At 44.8% G+C, this 18,617-nt stretch overlaps 1 protein-coding gene across 2 annotated transcripts in view; it reads right to left on the bottom strand.

Moving 5' to 3' along the window:
• The window catches only part of ABL1 (ABL proto-oncogene 1, non-receptor tyrosine kinase), a 77,148-nt gene that overhangs the window by 22,796 nt on the left and 35,735 nt on the right, over positions 1 to 18,617 (bottom strand). Inside the window, exon 1 of one of the 2 annotated variants that reach the window (XM_084219984.1) lies at positions 8,819 to 9,462. The exons of the other annotated variant lie outside the window; for it this stretch is intronic. Within the exon in view, the coding sequence (XP_084076110.1) occupies positions 8,819 to 8,903 (85 nt within the window). The 5' untranslated portion in view covers positions 8,904 to 9,462. Of the gene's footprint in view, positions 1 to 8,818; positions 9,463 to 18,617 lie in introns of those variants that run through there. 2 annotated transcript variants of the gene reach the window in all.

Below are 18,617 nucleotides of genomic sequence, written 5' to 3'. Positions count from 1 at the left end.
AAGGAAAAAGCAGGTTCATTTTGGCTGATAAAAGCCATCTGGCCAACCCCCACACTCTGACTTTCTAAGCTGCATTGTTTCATGACACGTGTGCTCCTCGTGCGTCAGAGGACAGATATGGACAGTGCCTCGATGCAGATCTCCTGCCACATAGGCAGGACACTCTTGTGCCAGAGCTGTCCCCAGCCCTCCCAGAGCCCCCAGCTCCTGCCTCTCAGGAAATGCAGGGAAGGGAAAGCCCTTCTCCATCCCTCCAGTGAATGCAGCTCACGTAGGCTGTTTGCTGCCTGTAAATCCTTTGGCTCACACCTAACTGCTGGAATGGTTAGATTTGAAAACAAACCCAAGACCTTTGAAAGGTAAATCCCTTAATTATCCTATAAATGAAATGGCTAGAACGTGCAGCAAATGGAGCCAAGCAAGGTGAGATTTATAAGACATGATATTTAAGAAAGAGTTAGGTCTTTCTGGTCTTCAGTTTTTTAAATAATTTCTCCTCTTATTTGAGGACAAGGCAGTATTTTTTGTTGCCCTCTCTCCTGCCCATCACTCACAAACTACAGCAGTCTTGAGCATACTTCTATATTTTTAGGAACTCTAAGAAAACTCCAAAGACAGAGATTCCTGAAAGCTGAGCTTTACAGGTGAATAAAAACCAACCTCCAAAGTTTTTTATACACTGCAGCACATTAGGCATGTAATATTCAGTAAGTATCAGGCAAGTCCCAATACATCAGGGAATTTTACTGCAGCTGTTCCTGCAAGTCCTTCACTTTGGAGCAGAAATGTTCCAGATAATTGTGCCCCCTCACTCTTTAACACGCTACCCCCAGATGTGCTGGCAGCACCGTGCCTGACTGTACTGGCACAGAGCCAGGACAATGAGTTGTGAAACTCTTGTATTTTGAAGGGTCATTCTCCATCTGGATGAGTTTGTTGAGCGAGGTCACAGAGCTGCACACAAACCATTGCGTCAGTGCGGCTCTGGGGACAGGAAACACGGCACTGTCACTGCAGCCCCTTGCCCCATGGAACTGCCCTTCACTACACAGCATCAGCCCTGTCTGCTGACCCCCTCTTCTGCACACACAGGGCTCTGGACACAGAAATTCCATGCCAAGTGTTTCCTAGACGGTCAAGTCACCTGGGGCACAAAACTCTTTTTACACCTGCAATACTCAGTAGCTTTGTGCTGCTATACAGATGCAATCCAGTCAAAACATTAGTTTAACACTCCTGTTTGTTTGGCCTGGAAATTGAGTATAAGCTGTGCCAGTAAATCAGTGAAAAACTGATGCAACTGACATCAGAAAAGGCAAGGAAGTTTAGTGTGGACTAGAACATGTCCAAAATATGTTCCCAATGGGGAAATGCAAAAAAAAAATCCCACCAACCTCCCAAAATTCAACCCCACATATCATAATAATACACATTATTTTCTAATATAATTTTTGATGGTGAAAGTGCAAATAGAAGTGCTGGCTGCTGTTTACCCAAAGACAATCTGGCATCCCTTATGTGTTGGTCAGGTGACCACTGGTAAAGGCTCTCTGGGTGGTTATTTATGTACATGAGTACTACTGTATTCGTTGGAAAAAGTACATTATGTATGTGAGTAAAATAGCAAATACAGACACTGCTGGGCCTGTTTTCGTAGCCAAACTGTAACTGCAGGGAGATATATTTCCATAGTGAATCAGAGCAGTTAAATAATTCCACCTTCGAAATGATTCCACAGTCAGAAAAAGTGATAGTGTGTTGGGGGGTTATTTTAAGGCACCTTGACATCCTGGCTTCTTCTTCCTGTGTCCTGCAGGAGAATATATTTTAATAGCCTGGGTTTCCCTCAAGAATGACAATGAGACAAGAAACAGAAAATCCACTTTCAGAAATTAAGCTATAATTATTTTACCATGAAAACACTTTGAAGCCCATTAAGCTCCCTTATCAAACACAGGGCTCTACATGATGGGAGATACTCCAAGGAGTCAAACCATCGGTGAACACCTGGAACAGACAGACAGCAGAGCTGCAGAGGGGCAGAGACACAACCTCAGCAAACAGCAATGCTGTGATGCTCTCCCCCAAATGTGAGACAAACCAGCACTCACTGCTCTGTGGGGTGGACCATAACCTCTGTTAGGAAGGAAAATGCCTCCCACATGGGGCACTAATTTGACAGGAAGGCAGGAAATCCAAGGCAGGCTTCCCTCCAACTCCAGCACATCGCAGCCCAGTGAGGATGGCTCAGGCACAAACAGGGATGGGGATGTGGGAGCAAAGCCAAGCGCTCCACAAGAATCCCTCCCTCGTGCCCAGGCCGTGGTGAGGCTGGGACTGACTCACTACACACGGATGCCAAGGTATGCGCTTCGATTCAGCTGTGAGACAACACCGCGCCAGCGCCAGCAACACCCACGAGCGCGGTGTGGAGTTGGGGAAGGCTGGCTGTGCTTGATGACATTCCTACAGACACTGACTCAGTGATAACACCTGCAACACCACCAAGGACCCGCAGGAGCAAGGGCTGTTAAGCACAGACACGAGAATTTCCTAAGCTGGCAAACCACACCGGGCTCCCAGTGAAATCAGAGGATGCTCACACCCTCTGTCTCTCCCAGCCTGACCCTCCTGTGCAGCCACAGGCACCCAACAGAGCAGCAGGCTGTGTGTGAACGTGCTGCGCAGAACAGCACAATGGGGACATGCCAGACAACTCTTGAGCTGAATGGGGCTGGTTTTTCCAGAAGGAACCCCAAGTTAAGAACTGGGGTGGGGAAGGTGGTGAATGAAGCTTGAAGAGTGTCCAGAAAGGGAGGATGAGGCCCTGAGTCAACACAGAGAAGAGCGTAAAGGAAAGAGCAGAATTGTGGTGACCCGAGTGTAGCAGAAGCTTGATAGACCATGACAAAACACACTTTTAAAGGTCTGGGCCCCAAGAGGAGACTGTCAGCAGACTAAGGACACAAAACCATGAAGCGAGAGAAGCAGACAGGACATGTCCATCTGGGAGCCACGTACAGCCGGCTGTCAGCAGCGTTTATCCCTCTGAGCTATTCTCCAGCAAATCTGCCCAGACATTCCAGTCCTTCAGAGCAGGAATTAGACGTTGCTGTTCCTACATACTGAGAGTCTTTTTCAACACACAGCTCCTTCACCTCCTACTGCTGGTTTTAACTACAATTTTACAGCACTGCTGAGATCTTCAGTGGGCCAGATTCCTCCTAATAAATCAGCCTGGCTGCTGTACCTACAGGAGGCCATCCTGGCACGGTGACGGGGCAGGAAGCGAGCGTAATTCAATCTGTTATCGCTGGGCTGTCGTTCCTTCCACACATCCACTCTGTCTTGTGCTGCATCCCAGCAAGGCTGCAATTTATTACTCTGCTCTGGATAACACCTGGGCTCCTGATAGAAGTCCTAAAGTAGTAATTCAGTTCTCCACCAACATCAGCTAAATGATGACTCTTAATTTAAGTGGTGCAGACTTTGAAATAAGACAACAGCAGTATTTTGAGGCATTAGCCATAAGAATGTCATCATTTCCTCCCTACATTTTTTTTTCCCAGAAGGTATTTATGCTTGCACACTAAAAGGTTTCGTAAGTGTAACTATCTCCTACTCATTACTGTTCATACAAAGCCATGAATCATTGTTAGGGGCTGAGAACTTCTCAGATATGAACAATTCTGGTTTAGATGAACGCAAGCAAATTTTCTTCACAGTGTAAGGGAAGGGCTGGAAAACAGGCAGGAGCACAGAATTACACTTGGCTCCTCCAGAGCTGACTGAGAGGCAGTCCCGAGGGAAGGAGGAGACCTCCTGTCTCCCTACAAAACAAACATCCTGTGGGCTTACAAACTGTGCTGGCATTTTTTCCACAAGGTTTGTAGAGCAAGGGAGCGCAGAACACATCTAGTAATCTCTTTGGAGGCACAGCACATGCCACCTAAGCCTTCTCCTTTCCCTACGTTCCCTCTACTCCCCTTTTCCCCTGGAAGAAATGATGATAAATGGCAGAATAGCAATGCAGATTTAATACTTCCACATGTTTCCCACTCTGAGCACATAATGGAGAAGCTGCATCCCTGTCTCAGTATTCCTCCTTAGTGGCCCTGGCAGATTCCCTATCCCTGATGGAATATGGATTCAAATATAAAATTAAAGAACCTGTAAAGCAGATCTTTCCAAAAAGAAGGACGGATTCATGTTTTATTTCAGACTCATCCCTCCAGTGAGATCAGGCTCAGCCTCTCCTGTTACCCACTGCACAGCCCAGGCCACTGACCCTTCTGCAATTGCTGGTTTTCCTGCTCTTGGCTGATATTTGGAAAGTTCACCTTCTTAGAGCCATCATGAGGATAAATACCACTTTTTAAACACTGTGTATTTATACACAGAGATGAAGTAGTGCAGAAACTGATCCAGCCCCACTCCCCTGAGGTGGGCCACTCCTCCAAGAGATAATTCCATAATTTTGGGGCTTTTAATGTAATTTTTTTGTTTTCGTGGTTTGCTTGTGAGTTGTTCTGTAGGGTTTTTCATCAAGTTCACTCTTACACAGACTTGTAGGTTCTACCTGAACTCATTCACTGAGTTTATTCCATTTATAACCCCTTAGTGAAATGGCAAACATCATCTTTCTCCAGCCAGCTAATCACAGCTGTAGATGGATGAGGTGGAACAGTGGGTATGGCAGAAATCTGAACTTTACTCCCAAATCTACCACTGAGTTCTGCCTGACCTCAGACAATAATGTCTGGGAGAAGAAAAGGAAAGAGTAACTAGATTCAAGTGAATTTCAATTACACTTCAGTATTTCTGACAACTTCACTTTTATAGCTTTTGGTTTTGTTTCCCTCCTGAAGGAACAGAAGTAGGAAAGTCTGCCCAATTCTGAGCCCTGGGCAGGGAAAGCACCAAGTAACAATCATCAAGACTTACTGTTACATTCCCTTGTTTTACTAAGCAGCCCCACAGACTGCTCAGGGAAGGACTGACATATCTGTGGATGATCAGTTTCAGGTCTCTAACCAGTTACAACTTTTCCTGTGAAATGATAATTCCTTTCCCTCACCACATCCCATGGGAAACTGTAGCAAGCACCAACAACCAGATTTTTGAACAAATAAGAGCCACTGGAACAAGCACATAACAAAGAAGCCACTACTAAGCCCGCAATGTGGATATCAGCAAGAACTCTACTGAGTGGTGGTAGATGAGAGGCCATGAGGTGAGGAGCAGAAAATAGCCAAGGAAGAGAGGAAACACAGAAGGGAGGCAGCAACTCCAGGTTAATGCATTTGCTCTCCCTAGCAGGGTGATCCCAGTGACATTGGGGCAGATGAGTCACTGTGCTGCCAATTTAGGCCTGGCTTAATATGTGCCCAAATGCATTAAAAAAATCCCTCTCCAGGAACAGGGCAATGGGTACAGGCTGCTGCTCCTCCCCAGGCTTGTCTACTCCAGCTGTAACAAGACATGCTAACAGAAATAAATTAGGAGGAAAAAAAAAAAGTCAGTCTGACAGCTGGCAGGACAGGAGTCTTTTCAGTTAAAAAAACAAAAGGACTTTACTAGTGTCCCCAAAATGTTTGTTGCTTTTTTTTAACTTCACAGAGAATGCTGACAGGTTTTAAACAAGGCTTTTGCCTTTCAGTGGTACAGCCAAGCCCAAAAAGGCAGCAAGACTATTCCAGCCCCTATTTGGGACATGGACACATTCTGCTTTCCTGATCAGATTGGCAGCAGTACTCGCTGTGCCTCTTCCCTTCTACTCTTTACCCTTTCTTGGTGTGAAGTGGGTGAGGAATTACTCACTTTGGCAAAGGCAGACAGGAGAAAGCAGACGAGAGAAATTCAAATCTGACACATTTTAAAATAATATTTACTAGTGGGAATAGAAATGAGGGCAAAGAAATGCCCAGCTCAAACATCAATATGAAAACTCAGTCATTGTTAGAACCAGTTTGAACTTGTTTTTGATCAAGTTAAGAGAAGATTTCAGCTTTTCCAGGGAGCAGGACAGTCTGCCCTTGCACAGCAGCACACAGCCATGGGCCACAGCACCTGCCAGCCCTCCACACCACACACAGAGCATCTCCAAACAGCCCTCGTTCCTGCAAACTAACAGAGCATAAAAGCCTTTCAAAAGGGACCACCATGAAAAGAAAACCACATTTCTGATTACTTGGTCAAAGGACACATACACCTACACACGTGCCTGACACCAAATCAGCCTTACAGCAAATCCAAACTCAGCACAATATTCTCCAAAAGTGTGTTTGAAATTACAACAAATAGACTTGATTTTGTTACATCCCATGCTTTTCATCAACCAAGAACTGAATTATTTCTGTTAACATATGAATACAAAAATAAGGAATTAAGTAAAATTTCACCTATCCTCCTGGCTGCAACTGGTTTTCCAAGCACCTAACGGACCTTTCAGCCTTTAAACAGTTATGTTTAAGGTTTCCCAAACTATTACAGTAAAGAAGCTTTCAGCTCTCCACACAACTAAAATAACAACAGCAGAGTTAAATCCTCCAATGATATCACCATCATCTCATTAATTCTTTCTTTCAGAAGCTGAGGATTGTGCATGGAAATGGACTGGCCATCACAGGCTGTTCACAGGGATCCAGGAGCAATGATCCAGAGTTTCTGACCCTTGACACAACCCTGCCCCCTTCTCATGATCTGCCAAGCTTAAAATAACAAATCCATATGTAAAAACTTGTTACATTCTTAAGGGCAACACAAGCAAATGGATTTCACTTGTGCTCTTGGAATTCAGGAGTTTGGAACAAGCCACCACCATTCTTTTGTAGGAATCCTCAACAATGATTTCAACCTCACAGTAATGTTTATAAGAAAGCTGCCCAGGAAGACATTCAGCTTTAGAAAGGAGTAACAGAAAATCCTACTGTTTTATACTTCTTTTTCCTCAGCTGAGTATCTCACCCTGCTCTCCAGAGGTTCCCCAGTCAATTATGGAGGTTCTGGGCTATGTCCCGACTGCCACATTAAGGTTGCAGTTGCCACATTTGTAAACCTTGAACATTAACTCCGACAACGGCTTTGCGTTTGCCCCATGCTGAGCTGAGAAGTGAGACTGAGCTACCTTGAGATCGAGAAAAAGTCGTTTCAACATGCATTTCCCATTCCATCATCAAAAACAAATACACAACCATAGTCTCAGGGAAGCAGAAGGTGGAAATAACTACAATATTAATTGTGTCCAACTCAAACTCCCTATACAGACAAGTCAAACTATGCTCTAATCCTATTATAAAACTGCATTGCAAATTGGGGAGGGGGGGAGTGGTTGTAAGGAACACAAAAGAGAAAACTTGCAAAAAGAGTCAGGGCAACACCCTTGTAACATCATCCTTCAGCATTCATTTCTGCAGAGGGAAATGAGGCCCCAGACGCTCTGCCTGCTCTCCCAGGGCTGTGTTGAAAGATCCAGCAGCACAGACAGGAGGCCCAGCACAGCTTGGGGCTCCTTCTCCACACACCCCTTGAGCAATACCAGAGGCAGGGGACACAGACAGAGGCTTTGTATACTTAAAAGATCACGGAAGAATTCAGTCACATAAAAACATCAAAATTATTCATCCATCTGCCCACCATTTGGTTTCTGAAACTTTAAATAAGCAGAAAAAGTCCTCTGGACACTGTTCTTTGATTTTAGAGAACAGAAAAAATTCCTCAGAGTCACTGAATGTCTCCAATAAATACAGACTCTTGATCCAAAAGTTCTTCAAGTGAGTTTGCCACGAGCAGCCATTTGTAGATTTTGAGATTCCTAACCTATGAATTTCCGAGGGCCGTTTCTGCAGTGAATATTTGAGAGTTGAGCAACAGCGACTTGCGATAGGCCCCTGCAAATCAGCTGCTGCCTTCCGTGCCTCTGATTTGATGAGTTAGCACGGTCCTCCTGGCAGGAGGATTATTTTTACTGAAACAACATCCAGCAACACAAAAGAAGCTGAAGGAGCCTGGACCTGTGGGATGGACACAGCCCTGGGAGTGCAGCAGAGAGGCTGAACGGAGCAACCACAAGGCAGTCCCAGGCAGGGTGTGAAGCCACGGCAGGGTGAACATCTTGCTTGAGGTCACACCAAGCAAGACCTCAGCCCAAAGTCCCCCCTGCCCAGCGCGGTGCCTCTGTTGCCCAAGCTTTCCATCCAAACCAGTCGAGTCCATATGTTTAACATCTCACTGTCTGCAAGTTACCACGGGCGTGACTCAAAAATCATTTTTTAAAAGCAAACATGCAATAAAATTCAGTTAAACGAATGCCTGTGGAAAGCGCACTAAGAAGGGGGATAACCAAAATTGACCAATGCGTTATGTATTAACACATGCTGACAATATTTTACCGATGGACTCATCTAAATTTTCTTCCTGAGTATGGCGTTGGGTTTTTTCACGTCCAAAATAAGGAAGACTCCCCCCCGCTTCCCCGGGGAAAAAAAAAATCATAAAGCAGAGGCCTGAAGATAGGGATTTGTTTATGGGCTCGGCAATAAGATCACTTGACATTTTACAACCATAAATGGTAGAGCCGCGCTCCCCCTGTAACTGCATTAATGAAAGGCACCTGGGTCCGCACGCCGCCGACACCGCTGGGCTCTTCACCCCCGCACGGGAAAGCCCAGCCTGAACGCGGCCAGCCCCGAACATCCCCCCAAACATCCCCCCAAACCTGGCCCCAGCCTGCACTCGAGGGATAAAACTGTCCGGGATGGTGGGATCGGGATGTGCCCCCCGGGAGCGCGTCCCAGCCCCGGCCCCCGGCGGTACTCACCTTCCAGGTAGCAGCTGGAGGAGGAGGAAAGCCCCTTCTTCGATTTGCAACCCACCAATTTCAAGCAAATCTCCAACATTTTCATTTGTTAGAGTTTAGCTTCGGCTGTTCTGTTTTCCCTTCCCCCCACTCCTTCAGCTTCTTTTCTATGTGGAATTATCCGTTAGAAGACTAAAAAAAAAAAAAGTCTAGAAAGATCCGGTAAAAGTCTAAAAAAAGTCTAAAACAACGTATCCAGGAGAAGCCTAAAACAAAATATCCAGGGGAATTCGAGGAAATCCAGCGCTCCGAACAGCATTACAAGGGCGAGCCCGAGAGGCGGAAAATGCAGGGGCCCCGCACCTCCTCTCCCGGGGAGTTAACTCCAGCCATCTTCCCTCCTTCCCAACTCTTTTGGCGGGAGAGAGAGGAAAGGAGGCGGGGGATGGGGTGGGGGAAGAATAAAAGAAAAAAAAAAAAAAAAAAGAAGAAGAAAAGCAGTAAGAAGTAAAAAAAGCGAAGCCAACAAAGTTGGGCAGAGTCAGCGGTGCCGGCCGTGCGCGGCAGCCGCCGGGCGCTGCTGGGGCTGCGCTGCCAACAAAGGGCCCCTCACTCCGCCGCCGCCGGCCTCCATGACATCAGGCATCCAGCAACGCCCTCGCTCCTTAACCTCCTCCTGCCTGCGCCTCTCCCAGCGCCGAGGAGGCCGAGGGGGAAACCAACAGGTTTGGGGAAGCGCAGGAAAGGCGGGATGCTGGCGCTCGGCGAAGGCTCCAAAGCGCGTCATGGCACAGCCCATCTCGGGGCCGCTCACACGCCGCCGGCAGCGGCCAGGCGAGCCCGGAGCGATGCCCATTTGTAACCCGGCACAGAAACGGCGGGGGAGCTGCAGCTCCTGCCCCGGGATCCTGTCCTAGCGCCTCCGCGCTAATTACAGGCACAGGGATTCAGCTTTCGGCTAATGCCGTTACTGCTGCTCCTCCGGCACAAGGGCCCAAAAGTTTTCACTCTCACGCTACCTACTGTTCCTTTTCCAGGCATGTTTCTCAAGGCTACACACCAAGTAATGCTCTCTGCTTATGCATTTTTTATAGATTATTTTCTGGCATTATTGTGTGTGTCCCATTTAAACAAACATCATTTTTGTTATATATATATAGTCTGTTTACCTACCTATCTCTCTCTCTAAAGGACATAGCATATTGGGTATGTATACAACTACATTATTTCCACTCAAAAATCCCTTTTCACCTCCCAAAGCTTGGGGTGCTTTTGCTGCTTGGAGCATGAGGTGCCCAAGGATGCAGAGTTCATTAGGGGTGGAAAAGACAAAATTTGGGGAAAACGGCCTGGGAAGCTGATCCCAGCACAAAACACCCCACAACGTGTGGAGCCCTTGGTGAGTCACACACAGAGTCAACAGAACAGCAAATCTTCATTTTTGTCCCTGAAAACTTGCCTTCACATCTGACAGTTTATTTTGGCAAGGTTTCTGACTAGTACTTGTGCTCTTTTGCCCTCCATCGTTTTCAAACATTGAATACTTTAGGGGAAACTCTGCATGCTTCCAGCATCTGAGGTCTGTGCCTCTGAAACAGCAAACATTGCTCAGACTCTTTAAACATTATTTTACAGCATCACTTTGCCTCGGTCTTCTGATCCATGGGGTAAAAACATGAAAGACAGCTGGGAAAAAAATCCTTGATCTCTCAACCCATATACTAAACTGCAATAAGAGCATTTGCTTTTTTTTATTTAAATATCACAAGTCACATTTCTAGCAAAGAAATAAAAGTAAGGACAGTGAAAGTTCACAGTGCTTTCACCTTTTTCTCAGAAAACACGAACATGGATATTCCCATTTAATACACCAGAAAGCAGGTAGAGAACTTCAACATTTCCTCAATTCAGACAAAGAGCTGAGGCTCTCATGCCCACTGCTGGCAGCCTGCATGGACATTGGGAAAACAACGTGTTCTCCCCACTCTATTCCATCCTCTCTCCACTTCTGGAGAATTTCTATTTTATGGAAGCACCAGAGTTTAAGAGAAACCAACACCTATCTACTTGTTCCTTGCCTGCCTAACACAGAACTTGTGTGCAACTGCAGTGTGGGAGTGAAAAAAAAAAAAAAGAAAAAGAGGAGTTAAACACAGATTTGGAGGAGAAAGGTTACATAAATCACAGGAGGAGCTCAGTCCTCACGTTTCAGCCCAGTGTAATGTTTTAGGATGAAATGAGATTTTAAGAGCAGACCAAGCATCCTGCATGCAACTTCTTTTCCATGGGACGAGCATCCCCATCCGTACCCCACCTCTCCAGCTGTAGGAACTCAGAATCCCCAAAGCATTCCCTGCAGTACAAAGGCTGCCCCCCACGAGCACCACCCAGCCATTACAATTAAGGTTAATACAATGAGTGCCAGCAGAATTAATGCGGATTACATTTCTGATGAACTCCTGGGGTTCTTATTCCTGAAGAAGAATGCCTCATCTCAAATTAAATTAACCCGCTTGCAGAAGAACCTCACTGTAGTAGAAACACATCCACTTGGGGAGTTAAACACAAAGAGCTATCTGGGATAACTTCCTCTGTAGATAAACAAATTAATTCCCTTTATGCTTCCAGGCAGACACGCTTGTGTGGTCCCTGTGCTACAAACATCATCCTTCAACATTTCCTCTTTTGTGTCATGGCAAACTGGGCTGTAAATACTTTGAGCAAATACCCTCTGCCATTCCTGAATGCCATGAAATTAACTGCTGATACAGAAATAAAAGCCATACTGGTAGTGTCACACAACCTCTGCCACTCTTACTGCTGTCAGCTATAAATCCCTCTCACATTTGTTTGTCATACACATCTTAGAACAAGATCAGTCACGAAACGTGTGCAGATTTCTGGACTACAGTGACTGATGCAGCCTTCAACTCGGGCTCTCTGCTGCAGAATGGCAGAATAGTTTGGTTGGGAGCAGGCTCAGAAGGTCTCCAGTTCCAGCTCCTGCTCAAAGGGAGGCTATCTCCCTACATCAGGATTTTCCAGGCTTAGAGTCTGCTGGGCAGTTAAACACTTTTCATCCTCTCATACCTACCCAGCTTTGCCTCATTGCAAGTTTTAAATGTTGCCTCTCCTCCTTTTGCTGTGCACCTCTGAGAAGAGTCTTTCCAGCCACCAGTGGGGTGGTTTTGAAAGCTCTGGGACCTCTTCCAACCCCCTCTCTCTCTCAGTCCTGGGGGGCAGTGCTGACTCCAGCCCCCTCCAGGGTCTCTGCATCTGCTACAGGGGAAGGAGCTCCAGATGTGGCTTCACAAGAGCCAAAAAGAGGGAAATAATCACTTCCCTCGACCTGCTGGCTCTGCTCTCATTAATGCAATCCAGTATCCATTAGCATTTATTGTTCATGCTCCGAGAAGAGCACAAACCTATTTAGCCAACAGCCTTTGTGTTTGAGCTGCTTCTAGCAGACAGATATTTATTCTTTACATTCTTAACACTACCCAGAATTTAAGGACAGATTTTTATCCAAAAGAGAATGATTACACACACACACACACAACAGCAGCAGCAAAAGGACTGAGTCCATGAACAGAAAGTGAGTTTTGGCATGATCTCACGTGTTAGCAGCTGGAGTGAATTTTGTTGCGATACTGTTAAAAACAGCTTGAGTGTTTGTCACCCATTTAAAATCTGAGCTTAATTTTGTTTCAAAATCCTCTTCTGAAACATGGAAAGTTAACAGAGTTTCAAGTCCCAAACTCTGGGCATTTTTTGATAGGCACATTCAGCTGAATTGGGATGGGAAAAGTCACTTGAAATAGAAGTATCTTAAACTAGTGGTTAAAGCAAAGGAGTAAACAAGTGTGCCAGAAAAAGAGCAAATTCTTGCTTACAGTTAAAGTTACCTGTGCCTTATCTTTCTCTTCTATAAATGCAGTTGAGAATTTCCCCACGGTAAAGACTAACTCAGTGCCAGCTGTAAAACAGTTTTTTTGTCTCTGGAACAAAATGTAGAATCCCATAATTTATGAGATGCATTTTTCTTAGTAAGTGGTAAGATTACGCGTGATTTGGCACATTCATAGGTCACTGTCTTCAGGATTAAAAATACACCCATGGCACAGAACACTCCCATGCAACACAGCTCTCTTCTGATGGCATTTTTCACATAGTGGAATAACACATCCTAACACCATTACCTGATAAAAAATATGTGTGTGTGTATGTGTACATGCAAGTAATCAAAAGGCTGATGTTAAATCCATGAATGACCACAGCATGTGCTACAGATGGAGCTGTAACAAAGCTGGGCTTTGATCTGACAGCAAATGCAGCACTGCCTGTTCTCCTGGGGGTTTGCCCTTGTTTGTCTGACAGGTTCCAGCTTTTCTTTGGATTTTCAGATCCTCCACTGTTACACAACTTCATCCACTCTTAGACACAAAGTGCCAAACGTTTGGGAAGACAGTGCTATCTGTCAGATACAGAGGACTAGCAGCTTTCAAATCCTGGCTACTCAACTCTACCTTCTTGGCACGTGCAGCAGAAAAACTCTGGTGGAGTCTTGCAGAACTGTTTGCAGTGAATACAACAACTTCAGTGAGTTGAGCACATTGTGTCATGAGAGCTTTGTTATGTTAGAAAAAGCACAGCAGAAAATGAGCCCAAGGCTGGCAGGGTTAGAGGTGAGTGCACATCCCACACCCAGCCACCTCAGATTTAAACAACTGTCTCCTGAGTGGATCACCTCTTAGTCTCACAAGTGATTGTTCAGACACCTTGGAGTTACTCCAAAGGACAAGTGAAAACAAGTCTTCCAGGACACTCCAAGGTTCTTCACTTCCTTGGCTATGACAGCACTACACAAGAAGGCAATGACATTTGGGATTTATTTGTAATATCTGCCATGTAATGAAGAGAGGGTGAGAAAAGTCGTGGTTGGTGTTTCCACACAGAATCAGCCTGGTAAGATCTCCAAGTGAGATTCTCCACAGGAGAAAGCCCAGGCAACCAGGATACTGAGGGATCTACAACTACCACTTATTTGGTGAGCTCTAGGAATACCACTGGTATTAGGGATGCACACCCAGATAAACAGGGCTCAAGTGGTTTTACCACTCTGCCCAGAGGAACCTCTGTGCCAGATGTGTGTAAATGCCAGCCTTTCTCCACCACTGCCCTAACTTGGAACCACTCCACAGTGCTGCCAGTGTCTCTCTTTCAGATTTTTATGTAGAAACCTCAGTCTCTCCCTTTCCATTTCGCACACAAAACATTTTTACAGACCACTGTTCTACCTTCCTGTTTAAGCTCTTCTCAAGATCCAGCTGACATGTTTACAACAGCTAGTTAAAACAGCATGTTAAAAACAAAAGCCTCTTGCTACTACTCTGACCATTCTACAAGAGATATTATTGTAAATAAAATAAAAAACCCCACAAACAAAGGCAAGTTAACACCTGAGGGCAAAGAGTGTTTTTCTTCCTTCAGTCACCATCCAGCAGAGCTGGAAAAGCCCTGCAAGAACACACGTACAGGGAGATATTAAACACTTATGGTACTTGGACTTAGTAAGTCCCACTCTTGTTGGTAAAAACTTAAAAAAAAAAAAAAAACAAGAAAAGCCAGGTTACAAAAAGTCCACTGTACACATCAACAGAAAAGCCAAGGATTTTGCAATAAACCATGTGCATTTGTTGGTTTTTCTCCTTGATTTAACAGATGTTTGTTATTTGCAATTTTCATGAGTGAAGGAGGTGCCTGGGAAGTGGTGGGATTTCAGAGATGGAATGTTCAACTATTTGAAATTCCTTTCAAGCAAAACAGCAGAATCCTTATTTTTTTAAGGTAGTAACAAGGCAGAAGGTACTACTAAATTCCTGCAACGGTGATATGTATTCACTGTACTCATGTAAAAACACAAGATGGGTCATGAGCTCTGCAGGGAATTGCTTGGAGTATTATCATTTGAAGCCTGCAAGGTTAAATTCAAGTCCAAAGGGGCTCATCACCCATCACTGAAAAAGTTTTGGGCCTCTTCCACTAAACACTTTAGGAAACATCTGCAGTCAAAGGAAAAAAAAAAAAAAAAAGAAAAAAAGAAACTTCTTGCACTTTTGCACTTTTCAGATCTGAAAAAAAATAGTAGTGTACCTTAAAGACACAAAAGTGGCATAAATTCCTCCTGACTATTAATGACTGAACTTCCACTGTCCAGGCAGTTTATTAAGGTTGTGAAAGAGGGAGCAGGGACTGGAAGTTCCTGCGCATTAGGTAGAATTCCATCAGTTTAGGGATCCTGCTGAAGTTCAGTATTTTCTGCCAACCAAGGGAAGGGAGGAATCACAGACAGCCAGGACACAATCAGAAAACCTACATGCTTGGAAAGGATCAGCAAACAAATTTTAGAGAAATAGCTCTGCCAAATACTGACTCAGATCATGAGTGGGAGCATTTCCGTATTTCTTTTAAATGAAAAGGCAAGGAAATACGGAATGAAAATGTAAAGGTAAGAGAAGAGTTTAAAAGGGGAGCTCAGAGCTGCTGACTTTGTGGGCTTTTCTTGTGTAAATCCGAGCAGGAAGAGCCAGAGGGAGCAGTGAACAGGGGTTAGCCCTGGCAGTAACTAAGTGGTTAATTTCTTCCATTCAAGAGCTGAAAAATCTGCCAAAGCAGAAGAGCAGGCCTCGGAGATCAAGTTACACATGAGGAGGGGGTGGAAGGGGAGAAGAAGAAAAGAAAACAAGTATTACTGAACCACTGCCGCATGAGACCCAGCGGGGATTAGGAGAACATGGAGGAGGAGAGGTTTATCCAGGGCTGGCTGTAAACACAAACCCAATCCATGCCTGCACCTCGCCATTCCCTGCGGGAACACCGACCTGTCCTGAGCCCCTGAGCCCTGGCCAGCATGGAAAACCTTCTGTGCATCAGCTGTGGAATTCCAGGGATGGGACCAGCTGGATCTCCTCTGTCCCTCTGGCTCTCCCCACCCAGACAAAGCGGTTGTGCTGCGTTTTCTCTCCCAGCTGGAGAGTCTAGGCTGGGGCACAGATCTATGGACGTGTCCTGCTGCTGCCACAGGTGTGGGAATCACCAAAGGACTTGAAAAGCAAAGGGATAAAAGCCACTTGGAGCACGTAATGATGCAGAAATAAACAAATAATTCATCAAATCGAGGAACAATTCAATTCCTTTGCCTTGAAGTTGATCACACAAAGGAGGTCTCACAGCAGTATTGACATTTTCACAGCCATTTCGGGCAGGTGAAGGTTCCCTTCCCAGCCACACATCATTTCTGTACTCACTCACCTAAACTTTATTCAGCAAAGATTATCCTAATTTACTGAAATGCAGAAAATTTCAAGTAACACATGCACACAGCCACAAGAGAATAGGAGAAATTTGATTGCAGAGATCATTTTTCTCTAGGGAGCCAATCCTTGACAGTTAGTGCCTTTGAACACTATCAACATCAATGGGCAGAAACCTTTACAACATACAGATATTTTGACAATGAAATGAGTGTGCTTTTTTTCCCTCTTCTTTTAAATTAATTTTTTTTTAAAAACCAAGTCAAAAAAAAAAAAAAAACTCAAAAACCCAACCCAAAGCCCCAAACTCCAGTGCCTTCTGCTCAGGAATTCCAGACGTCACTAATTCATCCACAGGGGAATACATATTATTTTGAGAAAGTAGTGGAAGCCCTTTGTAACTATAGAAATAAAAAAGCATCCATATAAGCATAAAACCCACTATATAAAGCCATCTAGAGTCACTTGATTTGAATTACTCTACTTATCCACCCTCAGGATCTACTCTCAGCCTCCCCTAGATGTGCAGGTAAGTGCCTGGCGCTCCTTAGCACTAATTGCTTATTATTCCCAGTGTAAGAAAGTAAATATATGCTCCCAGAAAGGAAAAGCTTCCAGTTAATTAGAACTGCCTGCAGCAATGGTTCCCTCCAAACAGTTCAGCATTTTATTTTGTTGTCAGGACACAATATAAGAAGTTTTAAGAGTCCTACTGGGACTATGACATAAAGGCAGGACCAGTATTTTTTCCTGTGAAGGCTGGGGCCGACAGGAAGAAACTTCAGACAGAAATAAGCTACTTCACCATGAGGAAAGGCAAAATCAGAATGTATATATACACCTCTGTCCTGGTCCAACTGGAGCAGGGAGGCAGGAAAAGGGTCTCTAATTTACTCATGCACTGCTGAGTAAATAGATGGATGCAGTTCAAATGTTAAACTCTCACAAAGGTTAAACACTCTTTTCCAATTCCTAAACATAAAAACACATTGAAAGAAGCATTTTAATTTGGATTTTTTTGAAAAAACTAGGGAACATTGTCCCTGGGCTGCACCATTAAGACAAAGCAAAAGACTGATGCTGAATTCATAAGGGGGAATAGTTATTAAGCTAAGCTCTTTAAGAATGAGGGTTTTTTGTATGCTTAATCATGCTTGTCATATCTGAATATAGATTTAGAAAATGGCACAAGACCGTGCAATACCTCTGCATGTTTTCTGCCTTTCCAGGCAGAAGTGGAAAGATAAAGGAAGGTTTAAAACGAAATCTGTGCTACTGATCTCCAGTACCCCCAAAAGTTCATTTCTATTCACTCCCTCTTTACCTGCCCATCATTAATCAGAGCCTTTCCCACAGCAGATATGTTACATATGGTCTGAGCTGATTCTGTCTGCCCACATACCAGACAGAAAATAGGGAGAAGAGCCAAGTATCAAGGATTAACAGCCACTGGCACCCTCCAAGCCATCCCACCCTGCTCCAAAGGGTGAGCTAGACACTTCTGTCGTGTCAGGCTCAGCTGAGTCACTTCGCTGTTCAGGGAGAGGAGAGGATCTTGAGGATGTGCACAAATATTTAAACAAACAAACACAAAACTAAAATACCTGTGACTGCTCTGAAAAGTTGCACAATGGAGCAGCAGGGTGGGAAGCAGGAAAGTGCTACAAACACTGAGATGAGCTGGAAAGAAATCCTGCTGACACAGAGAGAGGGTCTTCAGCCAGTTAACTCCATCTAAACACAGAGTGCCTTGGTCCCACCTTTCCCATCTTCTCCCTCTTGCTGGCACTGGTGCTCACCAACCATGTGGTGACCCAGTTCAAGAATGTCAAGAGTCTCGTCAGTGTATGTTCACACAAATAACAGTGCTGGCATCATGAGGGGGCCAGCAAAGCTGTTCCTTAATTCAAAATACTGAGTAAACCATCTGTATTGACAAGTTGTATATAAACAGCTTAATCTTACCAACCTTTCCCACTGAGACAGCTACAAACAAATCCCAAAGAAATAAATATAAGAATATAGAACTGGACCAGCTCTAGATGGAGTTCATCAATCATTCAGAGACCCTCAAACAGACCACAGTTATTCTGTGCTGGGAGATGTGCTTCCACCTGAAATGGAAGTACTTCATCCAGCCTCGAGTAACTGGCTGCACTCCAGCCTGGATCTAGGGAATGCAATGCCTCAAATTCCTAGAGAGCTGACAGATACCCAGATATGCAGCAGTGCTGCAATACAGACAGCAATCCCAGAAAACACAGCTTGGTGAGGAACCTTCTGGAGTAAGAAGTTCCTCTGCAGCTCCACTCTAAGCCTCTCCTGATTCTGGGGTTGTTCCATGAACTTCCAGACAGAAGATATCACAACTCTAATTTAACTCACAGCTTTTCCTATTTCTCATTGCCAGTCCATAGTGAGGTCTCATGCCAGTGATATACAAGCTCAGCCAAGTTAGAGATGTTATATTCAGTTACTACAGAAATAAAGACTAAAAAATAGTGAGC

This window comes from Fringilla coelebs (assembly GCF_963513975.1).
Source record: "Fringilla coelebs genome assembly, chromosome: 21".
Lineage (NCBI taxonomy): Eukaryota > Metazoa > Chordata > Aves > Passeriformes > Fringillidae > Fringilla > Fringilla coelebs.
This window is presented reverse-complemented; position numbering and strand designations above follow the sequence as displayed.